Source organism: Prinia subflava, chromosome 11 (genome assembly GCF_021018805.1).
Source record: "Prinia subflava isolate CZ2003 ecotype Zambia chromosome 11, Cam_Psub_1.2, whole genome shotgun sequence".
Lineage (NCBI taxonomy): Eukaryota > Metazoa > Chordata > Aves > Passeriformes > Cisticolidae > Prinia > Prinia subflava.
Window position 1 is genome coordinate 2342150 of NC_086257.1, and position 18089 is coordinate 2360238.

The 18089-nt window shown below is 48.0% G+C and overlaps 1 protein-coding gene across 1 annotated transcript; it reads left to right on the top strand.

The window, feature by feature from the left end:
• Positions 1 to 1417: 1417 nt before the first annotated feature.
• On the top strand, positions 1418 to 17408 carry MAP6D1 (MAP6 domain containing 1). Its single transcript, XM_063408423.1, has 3 exons — positions 1418 to 2361; positions 12513 to 12630; positions 15310 to 17408. The coding sequence occupies exons 1-3, from the start codon at positions 1862 to 1864 to the stop codon at positions 15385 to 15387; spliced, it is 696 nt and encodes a 231-aa protein (XP_063264493.1). The 5' UTR covers positions 1418 to 1861; the 3' UTR covers positions 15388 to 17408.
• Positions 17409 to 18089: the final 681 nt, after the last annotated feature.

Sequence of the window (18089 nt, forward strand, 5' to 3'; positions counted from 1 at the left end):
ACATAGAATAGAGCAGTTCCAAAAAACCAAGAGCAGCAGAAAATTAATAAATGTCTCCCCGCCTATTCCTGAAAGTAGAATTAATTACATTTGTGGGGGTTTCAGACAGCAAATGATACACAGCATCCACTAGCCTACACAGTAAGGTGACAAGAGTTCTGTGTTGGAATCAGAAAGTTTTTACCTGACATTTCTGAGTCTCCTTGCCATGTGGGTAGGGGGGATGGTGAAATCAAAACTGTTAGCAGCAGGGGCAAGTGTTAAATCAGATATTTAAGGCATCAGGATCATCTGCAAAGGAATTTCTTTTTATCCCATGGTTGTGTCTCAGAGAGAGGCCAAACACTCAAGGAGAGGTTCTGCCTCAGTCCATGTGCACATTTCTAGTCCTTCTTCCCCCCAGGAGCAGATGCAAATCTGGACTGAAGTGAGGTGCTAATATACTAGGATAGAAACTGCTTAGCTGAAACAAAGCAATAAATCTTACCTTCCCAAGTTCCATTGCATAATTCATTTCTTAATAAAGCTTCACAGAATGGTGTGGATGGGTTGGAAGGGACCTTAAAGCTCATCATGTTCTACCCCACTGCCATGGACAGGGCCACCTTCCACTATCCCAGGTTGCTCCAAGCCCCCTCCAACCTGGCCTGGGACACTGCCAGGATTGGGGCATCCACAGCTTCTCTGGGCACCCTGTGCCAGGGCCTCTCCACCTTCATTAGGAAGAATTTATTCCCACTATCTAATCTACACCTGCTCTCTTTCAGTGTAAAGCCATTACCCCTTGCTTATCAGATAACCACCTGTAATTAGATTATTACATTCTGAAATGAAATGCCTGTCCTGGTAGCCTTTCAAGAGATTTTCCAATAGGTGGCATATCACTTTATCTGCATTCACTTTTACAGCCTTGCATTTCACAGTTTGGTCACCCTTTGGGAGATTCAGCTTTGGTAATAGCCCACTGAATGGGGAATTGTGGAGGAGCATTATGTAATAAGTGGCTACAGGCCATGAAATGTTACATTTCAAAAGCCTCACTTTATTCCTGATGTAATTCTGTCAGTTTTGGTGGTTTGTGCCAGTGCTGTTTGGTTTTGAACCTGAACCTGGCTGTTTGGTTTTCAGCCTAACAAAAGGAAAAACATAATTTGCAGTCTCCAGCGAACAGTAAAGGATGTAGGTCCTATATTAAGATATATAATAGATGTTTGGATTTTGGTCAGTAGGTAGTATTTTAAAAGTGAATTGGTTAAACTGTTAATGTAAATGGAGAGGGATTATGGGAGGTGAGGAATTGTACGCAGCTCTTGGAAACCAACATCGCAAGGCTGCTGTTTCTCACCAAATCACTTATTTTATAAGCGCCAGGTTTTGCATACAAACGCTTTCTCTAATCAGAGGTATTTACGGCTGCCTCGAAGGTACAATTGAGCAGTACCACCCCGCTAGTGCGGAGCAGCGTTCCTCGCCTGGCCGGTGCCCGTCACTGGGCGCGCTACTGCGCTCCCGGGAGCAGAGCGGCTCCTGAAGCACCGACAGGCACCGGGACCCGAAGAGGCACGGGCAGAGGCGGTCCCCTCCGAGAGGCAGACGGGGTGCGCAGCCCGGCGGGGTCCGGTCCCGGCCGCGCTCCCCACACTCCGCACCGCCGCCAGCCCCCGCAGCTGCACGGGGCTCCCGCCGGCAGCCGGGTCACGTGTGCGGGCCGTAATCCCGGCGAGGGGGTGTCGTTACCGGGGAAGGGGGCGGCGGGAGGAGGGGCTGCCGCCGATGAGGGCTGAAGCCGGGAGCGCGGCCGGCTGCGGGCGCCGGAGCCGCGGGCGCCGCTGCGGGCGAGGCGGGGGCTGCGGCCGCGGCCATGGCCTGGCCCTGCATCAGCCGGGTGTGCTGCTTGGCCCGCTTCTGGAGCCAGCTGGACAAGTCCGACCTCTCCGTGCCGCTCACCATCCACAACTACTCGGACATCGAGGAGCAGGAGGACGGGCCGCCCCAGCGCGGCGGGCCCCCTCCGCGGGGCAGCGCTCGCCCGCCCGCCCCGGCGCGCCGCCCGCGGGACCCCGCCGCCGGCAAGCCGAGCGGCCGCAGGAAGAGCCGGGCGGCCGCCGCCGAAGAGCCCTTCGTGGCGGAGACCCAGTACCGGCGGGACTTCAGAGCGTGGCCCCTCCCGAGGAGGGACGACTTCCCCTGGGTCAGTGCCAGTAGCGGCGGCGGCGGCGGGAGGGACGGGGCCGCCCCCCAGCCCGCCCCGGGACGCGCCGCCTGCGCCCTGCCCGGCGGCGGCGGGAGACCGGCGGTCGACGGCCCCGAGCAGCTCCGGCCCCGCTCGCAGGCGGACGGCGGCCACACCACTTCCTACAGGTAACCGGGCCCGGCGATCCCCCCGCTCCGCCCCGAGCCGGGGTTGCTCCTGCCGCGGGCGGGGGACGCTCCTCCGCAGCGCGGGGCGGGGATGCCGGCGGGCGGCCGCGGCGCGGGGGAGCCGCCACCGAGGGGAGGAGTACGGGGGCTGCCGGCTCGCCGGCGGGCTCAGCCTCTCGCCGAATCCGCCTTTGCTTTTGCGAGTGCGGTCCTTAAAAGCGTCTCTTATGCCCCGGGCGGGTGCCTGGCCTCGGCGGCCCCCATAGGTGCCGGAGCAGCGGAGCCGGGCTCAGTGCGCGCAGCTGCCCGCCCCGCGCTCAGGGAGAGGAGGGAGCACGCCGGGGTGGGATCCGTGCTGCCATCCCTGGCACAGCAGCGCTTTCCCCCCGCTGCCGGGAGACACGGCACCCCCGACAGCCGGAGGTACCCGCGTCCCGTCCCTGCCCAGCAGCCGCAGCCCTTAGTGCCATCAGCGTTTTCCCTTTAAAACTCCTGGAATGCGACATTAAAGGCGGGCCAAATTACAGCCTTAAAAGATTAGTCAGACAAGAAGACATTTGCAGGATATAGCCCCTATGTCATCTAATGAGCGATGGGAAAATTGTCACAAACCACTTGTGTCAGAGCCGTTACAAATTAAGTGACTTATCTTATTGATGTCTTCCTTTCACTCTGAACAGTATGACCAGCTTATTTTCTGGAACAAGCAGTCAGGTGGAATGCACCTAAATCCAACTTTTGTTCTTATTGACATCCTCCATGGGAGGAGAGGGATTTCAGCTCCTGCAGTGCTGCTGTTGAATATTGTATCGGTTTCATGTTGTTACCACATGCTCCCTTATAATGATGTGTGGCAGGTTTTAATATACCTATGAGGTATTCTAATAGACTAATCATTTTTATTCTAACTGATTCACAAGTACTTAGGCACTTATTACCTATTATTTTCATCTACCTAGGAGACATTTCTCTTCATCACTGCAATTCATTAGATTATTTATCACAGTGCTTTTAAGACAACCTGGGGCCCTGGGGAGGATTACCAGCCTGCACAACAGTATTGCTTATCCACTCCTCTTGCACAGGGGGCTGCCCTGCTCTATGTGCAGTTAGCATGCAGACTCTGAAAGGATAACTGCAGTGCTTGAATTTATGTGCTATTTTCTCCTTTGCCATATCTCACAGGACAATCACTGAGTAATTATTAGTTTTGAGGCAAGGCACTTTTCAATTTGAAAGCAGCAAGGAATTACTTCAGAGAAACCTGCGTAGAACGAGACTTGCAAGATTCATCTTTCAGCAACACATCCATCTCCACCTCGTTGTTGGAGCCTCCCCTGCCTTTTCAGCCTGACTCAAGAGGAAGGCTGCATCAGCCTGCATTAGCTTTCCTATAGCTGTTCAAGTGCTCAGAGTTCTCTCACTTTCCTTCCCTCTGAGAAGAACAAGAAGTTTACATATCACAGGACAAAGTACTGGCTGGGGCAACATACCAACATGCAAACCAAACCAAATTTAACAAAAAGTAAGACTTGAAGGTAGTTGAGGAGCTACTCACAGCTGAAAGAAGGAGCAGTGCATGACAAGGATGGAGGCACAGGCCAGGGCAGCCACAGCAGAAAAAGTTCTCATATAAAACCCTTTAAGCTGTTTGAAGGTACAGTAAACAAGTGATACAGGCAGAAGTATATGAGTCAAACCACTTTTTCCTTATTCCAGTAATTCCCATAGTTTCTTTAGATTGTCACCTGGTACAACATCGCATTTAAGTCGCTGTACCACTGAGTACACAGGAGTCACAACAAGCAGCAGGAGAAAAGTTCACAATAGCTTCATAGACTCTGAGAGTATATTTTAATTTACACTTTTTTTTTTTTTTGAGACTAAGGATGTACTTGGCAGTTACACTCATTATTAGTTACACTTGGGGTTACCGGGTTTGTATTTGCTAGTTTCAGTGATATCACTCCCGCAGTCTGAAGCAGGGAAGGAGTGATGACAGCACACCCACCTTTGGTAAGCTGAGCACTCACAACCCACAAGGACATTTCCATGAGAACCACTACAGTTCACTCCCCTCCCCTGACCTTGTTTTTCAAAGGCAGCATTGCAATCTGCAGACATTTGTCCAATATTCAGGCAGTAGCTGAACAACACCATTAAGGATTGATATTCATCTTCCTCTGTATCAAAGACCATAAAACCCCTTCTTGTTTATTAAACTGTCCCTTGGTGGCCCCACTGTGCTCTGGCAGCAGGGATCTCCCCTACTTCTTGTAGACTGTACTCCCCCAGAAGTGAGAGGGCAGCAGGGAAGTCAGATCACCTGTGGAAGAGGGGGTTTCTCTTACTAAGGCCCATTGTACCCTGAAGAGGAGGTTGGTGAACCCCATGATGTCTTTGAGGGGGCTGGAAAAAGGGAGAGTGTCCTATGGAGACATGCAGGCAGGGACCACTGCAGCAGGTGGTAGGAAGGAGCAAAGGTATGATAACACATGTTCTTTAGAAGACAGTGTCACTGCCTTGCTAGGGAGAACATCAGGGAGATTGTCTCTTTTCTGCTTGCAGGAGTGTCAGCCTCCTCTCTGCATGGGGAGCTGTGTCCACTCTCCCAAGAAATGGGTCATTTGAGTGTTTTGTGCCCCAGGTGCTTGAGCAGGTTCTGTGCATGCACAGCTGGGTGAGGCATGCACCATGAGGCTCTTCCTGGGGTGTAGGCACTGCTGGCCAGCAGCCTCCACCTGCACGGCCTCCACCTGTGACTGTCAGGTCTTAGCAGCTGACTGGGCTTGCTTAGTGGGAAAGAGAAATCAAGACTGTCTCAAACAAAGCAATGCAGAAGGGTTGGCATTGATACATGGTCCACTCCATGCTTTTAATGACAGTAGTGATTTTCTTCACTCTGTAAGGTGTTGGGATTTATTCAGGTTTTGCAGTTTGCTTGTTTTTGTTTAATTCAGGAATTTTGACTCTGACAGCCTGTTGTGTTTCTTTCTGCAAAGCATCCAAGTGTAATGTTGAGTCCCCAGTAACATTCAGCACCATTTGATGTGCTTTTGTGTATCAGTCCAGTGCTCCTATGAGCCTTCATTCTGCACTCTGCTTTAAGTTCAGAAGGAAGCACAGCTGCACACAAAACTGTCTCTACATAGTGAAGCTGGTCAGCATGACCTGGCATTTCCCAGAGCAAAATAAACCTCTGGGATCAGAGACTGAGACTGGAGGAATCTGTCTGTGGCCAGAATAAAGATGAAGGTGGAGGGGGTGTTGGAAGAATACCTATACTCCTGAGGAAGGAAAGATTTTTGTAGTTTGAAATAACAACTGAATAAAAGGTGGAAGGACAGCACAATTGCCTGCCCTACAAACTATTGCACTGTGTCCCCAGATCTTTGAGCAGCTTCTGTCTCCCTCCAGTCCCTCAATTTTGGCTAGAGTTCTTTAGGGTCTGAATGATGTCAAACCCGATGGGGCTGCATTGTGGTAGCTCAGGCACATAAGGCCAAGGCAAATCGATACAAGCTGCACTTGAAAGGCTAAAATGGGATGTGCTCCAACTGTGAAAAGATCCCGGGGACTGCTGCAGAGGGTTGCAGTATGTTACACCTTACTGATACTGGAGGAGGCACAAGAAAGTGCTGAGTGGCCTCTCTGCACCTTCCCAAGGGTTTGTCCTTTGGTGTCACGGAAGTGACTTCTCCCTTCAGCAGTAAGTTGCAGGTGCTGTGTACTTTTGGCTTTGCACACAATTAATTGTAGTACTAGGTCTTGATTGCATTTAGCAGACATTCTAGAAATAGAGAAGTGCTTTACTTAGCTCCCTTAACAGAGGATGAGGGAAGCTGGTGCTGTCAGCAGGTTTCCCCAGCTGGCTCTGCTCTCTGGATGTCATCCTCTTACCTTGTTAGAAGGCAACAGGGGATGAAGGCACAGCCTCCCTGCCAGGGCCAGTATTGCTGGGAGGAGAACCCTGTTCAAGGCTCAGCTAGACTATAAATCACTACGGACACCAGTTTTCCCTTCTGTAACCTGCCAGCTTTTGGAAAACACTTCAGATGTGTGAGACCATTGCACCAGAGCTGTGAGCAGTTGTTTTGCCTCTTACCCCCTCACCCATTGGCTTTATTTGTATTGGCACTTGGGGAACTGGGAGATGACTGCAGAGTTCTGCACATGGACACAACGCAGGCCCCGAGCAGTCTGTGTAGTTTGGCTTCCATGACAGGTATTTTGAGCAGGTGTGAGAGCCAAGAGCACCCAACTTGTATGCTCTTGGGGGGCACAACAGGGAAGACCCAGCTTGGGCCCTGAGATCATGAGGATTTTTGCTCATCCGGAGTGAGCCATGTTGTTCTGATGGAAAGAAAGCCCATAAAGACCTGGAGTAACTAAGGGGAAAGGTGCCTGTTGTGCCATTGCTCATGATTTTTGGGAATAGTAGGTGGAAGGTACCTCAGCAAACTGAATTCCCACCTTCTTGCACAAATACACAGTACATGCTGTCCTGTGACCATGAAGCAGACATTATCCCAGGAGGGATAATGCAGAATGAAGGGGAATTATACTTTTCCCCATAACTATGGATGCGCTCACAGAAAGGGGTACTTGGCTGCCTGTACATTCATCTGCCTTCAAATAGTGCTTGTGTAGAAAAACAAAGTGAACTGTGGTGACTCCTTTGCTTTGAAAGGCATCTTATTGCAGCTGTGCAGAAAACAGAGAAAACACCTGCACTTGTGTTCAGCAATGTATGGGATCAGGACATGCACCTGAGCTGGCAGGGTTAATAGAACTGTGTTTGAGGAGCTCTATCCTTGATCCAGCAAGATCTTTAAAGGCATGCTTATCCTTAATAATAGCAGTAAATCTTTTATAATCAAGGCTTACAGTTATCTTTACATTCTTAAGTATCTTGCTGCTTGGGGAAATTAATACTCAAGCCCATGATTTTTATGCTATTTAAGAAGTAATCTTGCTTGGTGCAGGCATGGGGATGGATCCAGAGAGACTCATTGTGCACTGCATAGCCTGGCTGGGGCAGAGAGGGCTTGGAGGGGAACAGAGGTGTGTGAGGAGACACACATAGGGCTGGGAACAGGGGCTCACGAGAGGGTGTGTGTTGTGCAAACTATGCTGTAGAACTGAAATGTGGGATTCAGAGATGTTCCTTAAAGTAGGAGAAATTTTCTCCCCTCGAAGTCCACTCGACCTTAGGTTAGAGTGAAAGAATGGAAAGTGAGTGAATGGCAGAAGTGAAGACCTTCAGACCTACCCACAGTCACACAGTGCTGATAAAAGGGAAGAAGCTGCCTGTGCTGTCACACCAATGTCAGTGTTACTTCCTTGGGTATCTACCTGTGAGCAAAGCAAGCCCCTAAAACACCCTAAGAGAACAGTTTGAGTCTTAGGATTTTTGTCTTGTACTTTCATTCAAGTCTTTTGCTGTTGCTTCCTTCTTGTGACTTATGAACAGCTCCAGGTACTGCCTGACCTTACTGGAGGTGCAAGTTGAGACAGGAGATATCCAGGTGGCTTCTGCTTTCCTCCTCTGTAATTCCTGTGCACCAGTCTCTCTTTCTTGCTGTATGTCTTTTCTCTACCCCTCTATTTTTTCCCTCCTTCAGCCTTTCCCACATTTCTGTCCTTATGCTGGGCTCTTTGGCTGGATAGGAGAATGGGCACAATCTGCCCTTGTGTCCAAGGGCTGGAAGGGCACCCCACCAGTGTCTGACAGAACTCAGAGGAAGCAGTTTAATGGCTCCATTATCCAGGAGGGCTCCTGACTTTGTCATGCAGAGCTCTCACTGTAATCATAACTTGTAACACTTGCAACCCTCTGTTTGCCAGGAGACATCACAGCACCCTCCCTGACCTGTGGAGGTCTTTGCCAACAAGTGGACTAAGCCTGTCCCTTGGGAGAGCACTGCTGGCTGCCCAGCTCTGCCTGGGCAAACCAGATGCATGGCCCTGACAGCAGCCTGTGAAGAGCTGTGTTGCAAACAGGGACACATTTCACACCCCACACCTTCTGTCAAAACCTCTCCCACACCAGTCTGGCTTCCCCAGGGGACATCTAGAGTAGTTTGTACTTTCAAAAGAAAATAACAGAACCCCAAGCTGTGCACACAGGTTTTCTTCTAAAGGGAAATTTGGAAGAATGTTCATTATGCTGTTTAATTCTCACTGGTGTGCTGGGTATGAGAAGTTTTGAAAAGGGGAGAAGAATGAACACAGACTAGGTCAGGCAGCCTAGCTTTGAGCTACAATCAGCTATACAGAATGAGCCTTTTTCTCCAATTCTTAAATAAGAAATGTGATGCAGTGGCTCAGAACCGCCACTGATAATTAATCATGAGAAGCAAACTGACATAAAAATGAGGTGCTAAAATGACAACTGTTCTGGCATTCGTGGTGTATGGCTATCAATGCCATAGATAAATCTGTATGGAAACAGCAGCCCCAGCACTGCAAAGAGCACTGTTGGGATTCCCACTCTCTGCCTCCCTATGCCTAACAGAAGTGCCCCCTACCTTAGTGAAATTAAAAAGCCTTCTAGGCTAGATTTTCACTAGGTCAGTGAAATAAAAAGGATTTTGCAGATAGCTTTCTCTGCAAAGCAGAGAACATTAGTAGGGCACATGAAATGGGGGAAGAGCTGGAGGCAGCACACAGGCTGGTCATCGAGCAGTTCACAGCATCCAGCAGCTTGAGCTGCAGCAGCAGCAGACGCTGTATTTGGAAAGAACAGAAGGACAATCCCAAATCCATCATTCCCAAATCATACCCTGAAGGCAAGGCCACACGATGAGTGATGGTGGGGACATCTCCCTGCCTGGCCCCCATCTCAGCTGTTTAGCAGCCTGGTACAGGCAGTCCTGCTCACCCGGGGGGAGGCGGCACATAAACACCAGCTCAGTGAAACAGCTCTCATCAATGCTGGGTTTCATCACAACACCCTGGTAATTAACTGCCTGGGCTTTTTTTTGTTTCTAGCCTATACCTTATTTGTACTCCCACTTGCTCCATCTCTCATCACCACAGGGGTTAAACTGTCCCAGCAGGCCACAAGCCTCCCTCTCCACTCTGCGTTGATTCAAACCTTCCCCTGCAGACACATCCCCACACACTACAGAAGAAATGCCTTTTCTCAGGCTCTATTAACTGATTTTGAAAAAGAGTAAAGAAACAGTTGAAAAAGCAGTGATTTATATGATCAAAGCACTCAGACAACCCACATGCAAAAAGCTGCTTAATTCTTCCTAGGATGAATTAGAGGTAAAGAAAGAGCAGTACACAAAAGCAGCCCTTCCCTTTTGGTCCCTACTGTTTTAAAACCTGAGTGCTACTCAGGAGGTCTTTCTTTTTCAGAGCCCCAGTGGTTTAGTACTTCAGGCACCACCGGGTCGTTTCTGTTTATGGACATCAAAAATCTCACCTCTAGGTTGTAAGAGTGGAGGACAAAACAGAACCTAAAGAGAGGCCTGGTCTCTCAGTTCTGGGCCTGGAGGCTGCTTTCCCTCCACTGCAGGCCCTTGCAGTCCCAAAGTAACCTGACAACTGCTGCTGTCTAGCACAAGGGGAGGAGGAGAGGGGTGCAGTGGGAAGGATGAAGATTACTGTCTCCAGCAGCAGCAGTCAGTCTTGCATGTTCATCCCCAGCAGCAGCTGGATGTCACACAGGGTACAAAGGGGAAGACAGTCACTAATCTTGTCACTTGGCATCTTAAACTAAGTAACATTAAGAACAGGTCATTCCTCTTCCCCAGGCTTTGATCAGATTGAGTCCACTCATGATTCCAAGACTGATTTCTAGTCAAGTCACCAGGCTGATGTTTGGGCTCATGTTCTTTGTGATTCTTGGCTATGCAGCTGAAGATGGAAACCTGTCCAATCTTAGAGGCAGAGCAAATTTAGTGAGCTGCACTTTCTCAACCAAAGGTTATAATATTCCTTTCTTGTTTTAAGTACCTCAGCTTCCAAAAGAAGCTAAGCTAAGTTGTCTCTCTTTTGCTCTGCCTTCACTTTTGGCTCAGAGTTCTGTGTTCCCCCACAGCAAAATCCCAGTTCCAAATCAGAAAGTCTGCTATGGTGTGGGCCATGACTGTACCTGCCCTTATGTTTTTGATTCTGTGGAGAACATTTCCTCAGTGCATGTAGGTGCCTCAAAAATAGTTTTGATTATCCAGGCTGAGATGAGAATGGTTTGACTTCCAGCCAAAATGAGGGTCTTGTGATCCAAAAGGACTGTGTTTGGGGGCCTGCCAAATCAACAAATGATCTGCTATAAAGCATCGAGACAGAGTTGGCTGCACAGACAGGCAGCACAGTCATTCATTGAAAGCTGTAGACACACTCCATTGCAGCAGGGAGACCAGTCAGCACAAGGATGAATGGTTAGGAATCAATGCCACCAGCATTCTTGAGGAAATCAGGCTTTATGTGGAGCAGCAGGTTTCAGTTCCTAGAAACTGCGGGTGTGCAACTGATGGTTTTGTACCATTTTGGTATTTTGCCCAGTAGCTGTGTCCTCCCTCTGGCTGTGCAGCAGAACAGAGGTCAGATTTAACTCTGCTTTCATTCACATGTGGCATTCCCTGCTGAAAGGTTGCCTTCTTGGGGCATCGCTTGGACAAAATCCCCTTTCTTCAAAAGTGCCGCTTCATCCCGAGGTTCTACAGGAAGGGAGCAGGAAGGCCACCACCAGCACCAGGGGAGCTGTGTGGGCACTCACCTGCTGCCTGGGCAGCCCAAACAGCGTGGTGCACAGAAGGCAGAAGGTGGCAGCTGAGGACAGCAAGAACAAACTGATTATAAACAAGATTTGCAATGCATATAGACAGTCCTGACAGGGGCCTGGCTTTGCTTTCCAACAGCAGAAAGTTCTTCCATAGGACATTATCCACAACATACAAAAAGGATCCAGTCCAAACTACGCATTCTGAAATAATACTCCACATTTATGCACTTACAGTTAGATATTTAAAAGAGGAATTTGAAGCTATTATAAATATAGCAAATAGCATGCTTGGGAAAATGAAACTCAGAGAGGCTGTGATCAAAGATAAGCTTGACACATTAAAACAAGCCTCAGTCTTACCCCTTGATCCTGTGTATAAGCAGATAGTAAAATGCGGTTATTAAAGCATGCCAGGGTATGAAAATAAGATTGTCACATCTCGGTTAGTCCCCTCTCCTTTTGCTACAGAAGCTGCCTGAATTGGTTGCCAGAGATACACACACAAACAGAGCAGACTTCTGTCTTCCTCTGAGCAACAAGACAGCTCAGTTGGCTGCTGCTGCAGCATCCAGGAAGTCCTAATGGCAAGGGCATTAGTGAGGCCTGGTTGTGACAAGGGGTGCAGAGAAGCAGAGGGAAAGCTGCAGAAGGGAGCTGGCAGCTGAACTAAGCAGACCCTGCAATGCTGTTCTTGGATGCTTTCAAAAGGTGTTTCCCCTTTCCCAGTGCAGTCTCTGCTCCCGTTTCTCAGATGACCCTTGGCTGACTTATTCTTGGAGCAGCAATGCCTTCTCAGGTATCATCATGCAGATTTAAAGCACTTTCCCCATCTGAAGGAAAATCATCAGCGTAAGCATCTGCCAGCTGAGACGGAGTGTCCCTTTGGATGCCTTTCAGCCAGCTGCCACAGCTGTGCAGCACAGCACACGCTGGCAAACACGGCTGCTGCTGAGAGAGCCACAGCCAAGTGTGGGAACACCAGCAAGCTCTCAGCATATGTGAGAGCCACACACCAGACCAAGGTGTCTTACGGTGTAAGTGGCCAACGTGCCAAACAATGGTTTACATTGTAAGTGGTCAGTGGGCTAGCATGCAAAAAGTCACCCTGACTTCTTATTCAGGAGGGAAGCATCAATGACCTCCAGGGGAGAGCACAGTTTGTAGGAAAAAGAGAAGAGTTAAGTCAGGGAATCCAGCTACCCCCGTCTGTGCCCTGTTCTGTCTTTCAGTCTGGGCTTTCTGAAACAGGCTGCTAGGCTCAGTTCTTTTATTCTCAGTACGCCTCAGACAAGTTCAACCTTGCAAGTTGATTGTATCCCACCTTGCCTTCTGGCTTTGCAACCCCTCTGAGCAGAAATACCCTGTGAGAATATTGTCCCTTATGAGTTCTTCTGTCTTGACATTCTCATTTCAGACAAGAGTATCGCCCATGGACTGGAGCAAAACCATCCAAGCCTATAAAGTCAAAGCAAGGCTTCATTATCCCAGAAGACCATTTTGTTCAAGAGACAAGCTACAAGGCAGACTTTAAGGTAATTGGTCATTTTTAAAAATCCTAAAGTCAATGTGAATAATGCCCGAAGTACCCATCAGGAACTCCTCATATTTGATCTCTGTGGTGCATGTAGGATAAAGCCACACCCTCGTTGACAATTGTTTTGTCACTGCCCATTAAGTAATGTGGCCATCCCTTGCCTTCAGAAAGTCATGCTAGACAATGTCATACTGTAACTGATCAAAATTCAACCCAGGACAAAGATTTTAAACTGCATGACAGAAGGTTCAGGATTTAAGGTGTCCTCAGTTGGATACCTTGTGTACAAGTTGTGTGTCATCACCTCTGTGTGTAAGGTGCCATTAACACCTTCTGCACTAGCTTGGAGCAGTCAGTGTGGACTGGCAGTAGGGCTGCAGAGTGAGAGTCAGCCTCTGGGCACAGGTGTTTGCCTGGGACTCTCTGCAGAGCACTGTCTAAGAACAGCACGTGCCCAGACAGCACAGAACTCCCCCTTGCTGGTGTGGACAGAAGCTATGTGTGCCCCCACTGTGAATGCCAAGGAGCACATGGCTGTGGTGAACAGACAAGCTGCACAGCTCTGAGACTTTCTTGGGATTTTCCTGGGAGTTTCTACAATTTTTTCTGTGAGTTTGTCTATACCAACAAAGATAATTTTCTTGTTGTAAAATACATGTGCTACTGAAGACCCCATGAGGAAACAGTCTGTGCTCAGCACTTTCCCTGACAGGACCCCCCACACTCCCCATCCCCAGAAGAAAGGAAAGTGCACACTGCCAAGGCTCTGTTTTAGCTGCGTTTTGCATTAGACCACCAAAGAGAACAGCAGCTGCCAGCCAAGCGCAGGCATTGTTCACAGGCTGCACTGAATGACTCAGAGCGCAGCGCCAGGGCCGGGGCTGAACTCCCCAGCCGCAGTGTGCTGTGCCAGTAGAAGTAACGGCAGCTACTCCAGGGCCACATGTGAAAAGTAAATCTTTGCCTTGGAGGAGACAAGGAAGAAGTGTTTAATCAGCAGACAGTCAAGTGCCTCCTCCGCAGAGGACTGCTGGCACACTGCTGCGACAAGGCTCAGGATGGGTATAGCTCTGCTCAAAGTGGGACAGTGACCTCAGGCAAAACAGGATTTGCAAACCTCACCAAAACTTCCTCCTTGCTCTGGATAGTCCGGGCTGTTTACTGAGGTGCAGCGGTGAGGATGGACTTGCATTTAACCCTTAAACCTTGTATGTGACCCTTGTCAATTTAATTTTGCATTTTGACCCTAGTGAGTCAAAATACAGTGTTTTCCAATTTGTCAAATAGGATGCAAACAAGGAGGTCCTAGATAAACCCCTGAAGGCCCCTATCCCAGTTCTTGAGGAAGGGAAAGAGAAGACTAGAATCCTAGACACATATGCATGCTACCAAGGACACTGCACTCTGAGCCATGCAAGCAAAGGTCCCACAGGGCACCATCACAGTGTCTCAAACAGACAGCATGGCAAAGGTGTAGTCAGGAATGAAGACAGTGCCAAGGAGCCACCAGTCCAAAGAGAAGTCAGACTCTCCCTGGTTCACACTTGGCCATTAGGACTTTCCCCCTTACCTGAAGCCCCCAGCTTTGCCAGATGTGTAGGAATCAGGTTGATGGAATGTCCTGACAGCCTACATGTAGGACCCAGGCTGGTTCTCCACAGCCACTGAGCTGTGCATACGCTGTTTGTGACCTCTCACTTGTTCCTTAGTGTGTCAGATGCAGCCCCAGAGGAATGGAAACATCAGTGAGTGACGAAACAACATCAACCAGAGATCAATAGCTTTTCCTGTTTCCCTATATTCTTTGCCTGTAATTTTGCATTTCTTTCTCTGGATCAGCATACCCAGCAAAGCTTTCAACCCTTTAATGTTTTATGGCCAGATTCACCCCAAGGTCTGGCCTGCATGCAAATCTACAGCCAGTCCTATGTAAAATACTTCAAGTTTTCAGCATTAGGGATGACAGAAGCATCCAGGTGTCCTTCATGCTTCAGTACAACTACAGGGGCTACGTATTGCATGAAATGCTGATTCCACACACATCAGAGCAAGCAACCATTATCTGCCTTTCCTCCAGGCATGAGAAGTTTACATCCTTATCCAAGTCCTTGCAGTTTAACAGCCTGGCATGTCCAGTAACCAGTTTTTCTCCTTTGAGTCCTCCAAGTCTGCACCTCTATTCACAGCAGGCATAGACTGTGACCCTTAAAACATTACAATGGAACATTTTGATGGAGCCTGGATGGCATTCCCCAAAAGACTAAGGACCAGACACACACCAGTGTAATTCCTCTTACTTAAATCCAGCACCCGTCCAGCAGTGAATTTCTTGTGATGCTCATAGAAGTGTTTGCCAGCAGGGCTCTGTGAAGAGGCAGCTCTTCTTCTTGCAGAGACTGGGTCCAGCCAAGACCTGCCCAGTCATGGTTATCCCCATCACACCACACACCTCAAGGTCCAAGGGCTGGGTAACAGCCAAGCCCCTCCTGGCTGGCCCAGCATCACAGCTGCCCTTGAATCACCCTGCACAGCAATCTAAGTCCAGCCATGGGCTAACACCTGGGGAGTGTCTGCAGGGAGAGCACACAGATCCTCACAACACCCCAGGCCGCTCAAACCCTCCAGACATTGTATCCTGTGTCACACTAATGCTTTTCTCCCTTCCTTACCCCACTAGATCCCAGAGGTGAAGACCAGGTTCTCCCCCAACCCTTCGGCCGTTTTCCAGGCGCCATCGCGGATCCTCAACGTGTGAACCTGGACCCTCCTCACACCCAGGCAGCTGAAAATGCGGAGTTCCTGTTAAGATGTATCACTATGCAATTTTCATGAGGAGTGTTAAGATCAAAGAACTGGTGTTATCAAAAGCAGCTCCAGTGATTAATGATAGGCACACACACTTTCTGTTAACACAACAAACCGCAAGCGCTTGGTTCAGAACTGGCAAAACACGCTGCGAGGAGTGACCTAGTTTTTCACAGGAGCAGGTTCATTACTATGCCAGCTGGCGTCACATTAGGAGATTGACTTTGGGCAGCAAAGGCAGGATTGCAGGCACATCCCTACTCAGAAATACACGGGAGAGGAGGGAAAACAGTTGCAAGCGGGGTGGATAATTAAAACCCAAACCAGTTTTATTTAGTACCACCCTCTAAGGAGGCCACTGAAAGACAGGGTGTAGTCTGGCTGACTTCTGAGCTTCTTGAGGGGTTTTGGGAAGGACCTCAAATGGCATCACCAGAAAGCACAGCTTCAAAGGGCCTGGCCTGAACTTCCAGAGTTGCTTTAGAAGCTGGAGGAAGCCAATGTCATTGAACACTAAAATAAATCTGGCACGTGCAGTGTCTTGGGCCTTTAAGGCTGGCAAGCTGGATATTTCCAAAATTGGAGAGCTGATGCAGGAGCAAGAGAGTTCTGAACTCCAGGAGACAGCCCTGACAGCAGTGCACCAGACTGGTTTGGAGAGGAGTGCACGGATACAGCCAGGCACCCAGCAGACTCCTCCAGAGGATCTAAGACACTTATGTAATTTGTATAGCTGTTAGGGTGACTGTAAATATTGTACATGGATTTTACCTAAAGCAATTTGTGATCCTTTAATGAAAAGGATATGCTTATACTTTTAATAAATGTTAACTCTTTGCATATGCAAGGTGGAAAATATTGCCTTGAAATTCCTAAATTATAGCTTGTATATTGGTAATGCTAATGCTAGGAACAACCACAAGCGAATGTTACTTAGAAATTCTTCTTAAAGAAAAATGTAATGTAGAATGTAAGCCATCTGTCATTTCTAAGATAGGCCATTTCAATTGTCATTGTTCTGAGGCTGATTTTTTTAGACTGCTGCGCATTTAACTTTTGCTGAGGTACATGTGTTTTAAGAAACCATTTTTTTAGCCTTTGTTCATTGAGACTTTACAATTTCTATTTCAATAACTTATGCAACTAGCCTACTGCTTATTTAATGGATTTACTATTTTGGAAAAAAATTGAAAACCTTTTACTTTGTGTTTGCAACAACGTGTGTTGTCCAGAACAAAGAGAAACTATCCTCAGACTTGAACAGTGATCAGATACTCATTCATCTGTAATGAAACAGACTTTTAACACAGGAGGATTTTTTCTTAACCTTCTTACTAATTGAAGTCTAGGGCAAATTTAATGAACTTCGGGGATTCTGGAAAAACGTATACATTGCTGATAATTCCCATAAGAATGATTTTTGAGCTGTTGGCATGTGAACTGTACTTGCAATACATGCAGACAGCATCTTCTCACTGCAGTATGTGAGAATTTAATGGTCCATCCCTGTTCACTATGGTGGGATCAAACACAACCACCAGAACAGGGAGCACCTGCAGTAAACTGCATTTAGCTGGGACAAGGGATGGCTCTTCTCACACATCCTTGGAGAAACCTGCAGTAATCCCAGTGCTTGCCAAAATAATTTTTCAGGAAATTCATTTTTCAGGAAATTCATTTGAAGCATTCAAACTGTGCTAAAAGTTTTGCATGTTAGATGTTTCTAAGAATTCAATCTGCTTGTTTAATCTCTTTATAATGTTTTTAACAGTTTTGTTCAAATAGTTTAAGTTCTTTTCAATCCTGGACTTTATTAACAGCAAGGAAAAAAAAAAGTAAAAAGGAAATTGTCTATGATCTCTTCTTAATTGACTGTATTTCTTAAAAAAATGACCCAAGTTTAAATTGGTAATATAATAAGCTTGTATTTTATCAAATGGACTTGATTTAATTTAATAAATTAAAATGTATTTTGGCTATTGGTTCTCTCCTTTTTTTTTTTTTGTTGTTATTGGTGTAAAATGCAACCCACAGATATTCAACCTTGCAGTACAATTTGTCACTGCATGACAGCAGGGCACACTGGACACCAAACCAGCCATCAGGGATGCACTCAGAGCCATCAGCAGTCAATTCCCGGTTCCTGGAGCTTTCCCCCGGCACAGCCCCCAGCAGGGACAGCTTGAGGCACACTCAGCTGGGACCAGCTGCATTTCCTGTGAAATGCGCAGAGGTTTGACCCACTCTGCTGCAGATGCCGTGCTTTGAAGACCCCTTCTGCAGTACCCACACTGTGCCCTGTTAAATTTCACCTCAGTTTCACTCTGCCACCTCACTTAAATCACAGGAAAAGGTGATAGCATTGAATGTTAAAAGAGACTATTCCTTTACAGTCATTCCCAAGAACATTTCAGTCAGTAAAAGTGCTGAAGATACAACCAGCTTCCCCAGACAGTGCAATAGCTCTTTTAGCTACACCTCAGAAGACTTCCAGGAGAAAGCCAAAGGCTCAGAAGCTGCTGTTCAATGTGCATGAGCAATGAACAAGAAGGAAAAGTGAGCAGGTACTTACCACTGTAAGATCCAGGGTGATGCCACTGGCTGCCAATGTCTGCAGCTTACCTGATTTTGTATGAAAAATGCCTGCCTCAG

Coding starts and splice junctions, on each gene's coding strand:
- MAP6D1 (XM_063408423.1), top strand. CDS start 1,862: ATGGCCTGGCCCTGCATCAGCCGGGTGTGCTGCTTGGCCCGCTTCTGG. Junction 2,362..12,512: donor GGCCACACCACTTCCTACAG/GTAACCGGGCCC, acceptor TTCTCATTTCAG/ACAAGAGTATCGCCCATGGA. Junction 12,631..15,309: donor GCTACAAGGCAGACTTTAAG/GTAATTGGTCAT, acceptor TTACCCCACTAG/ATCCCAGAGGTGAAGACCAG.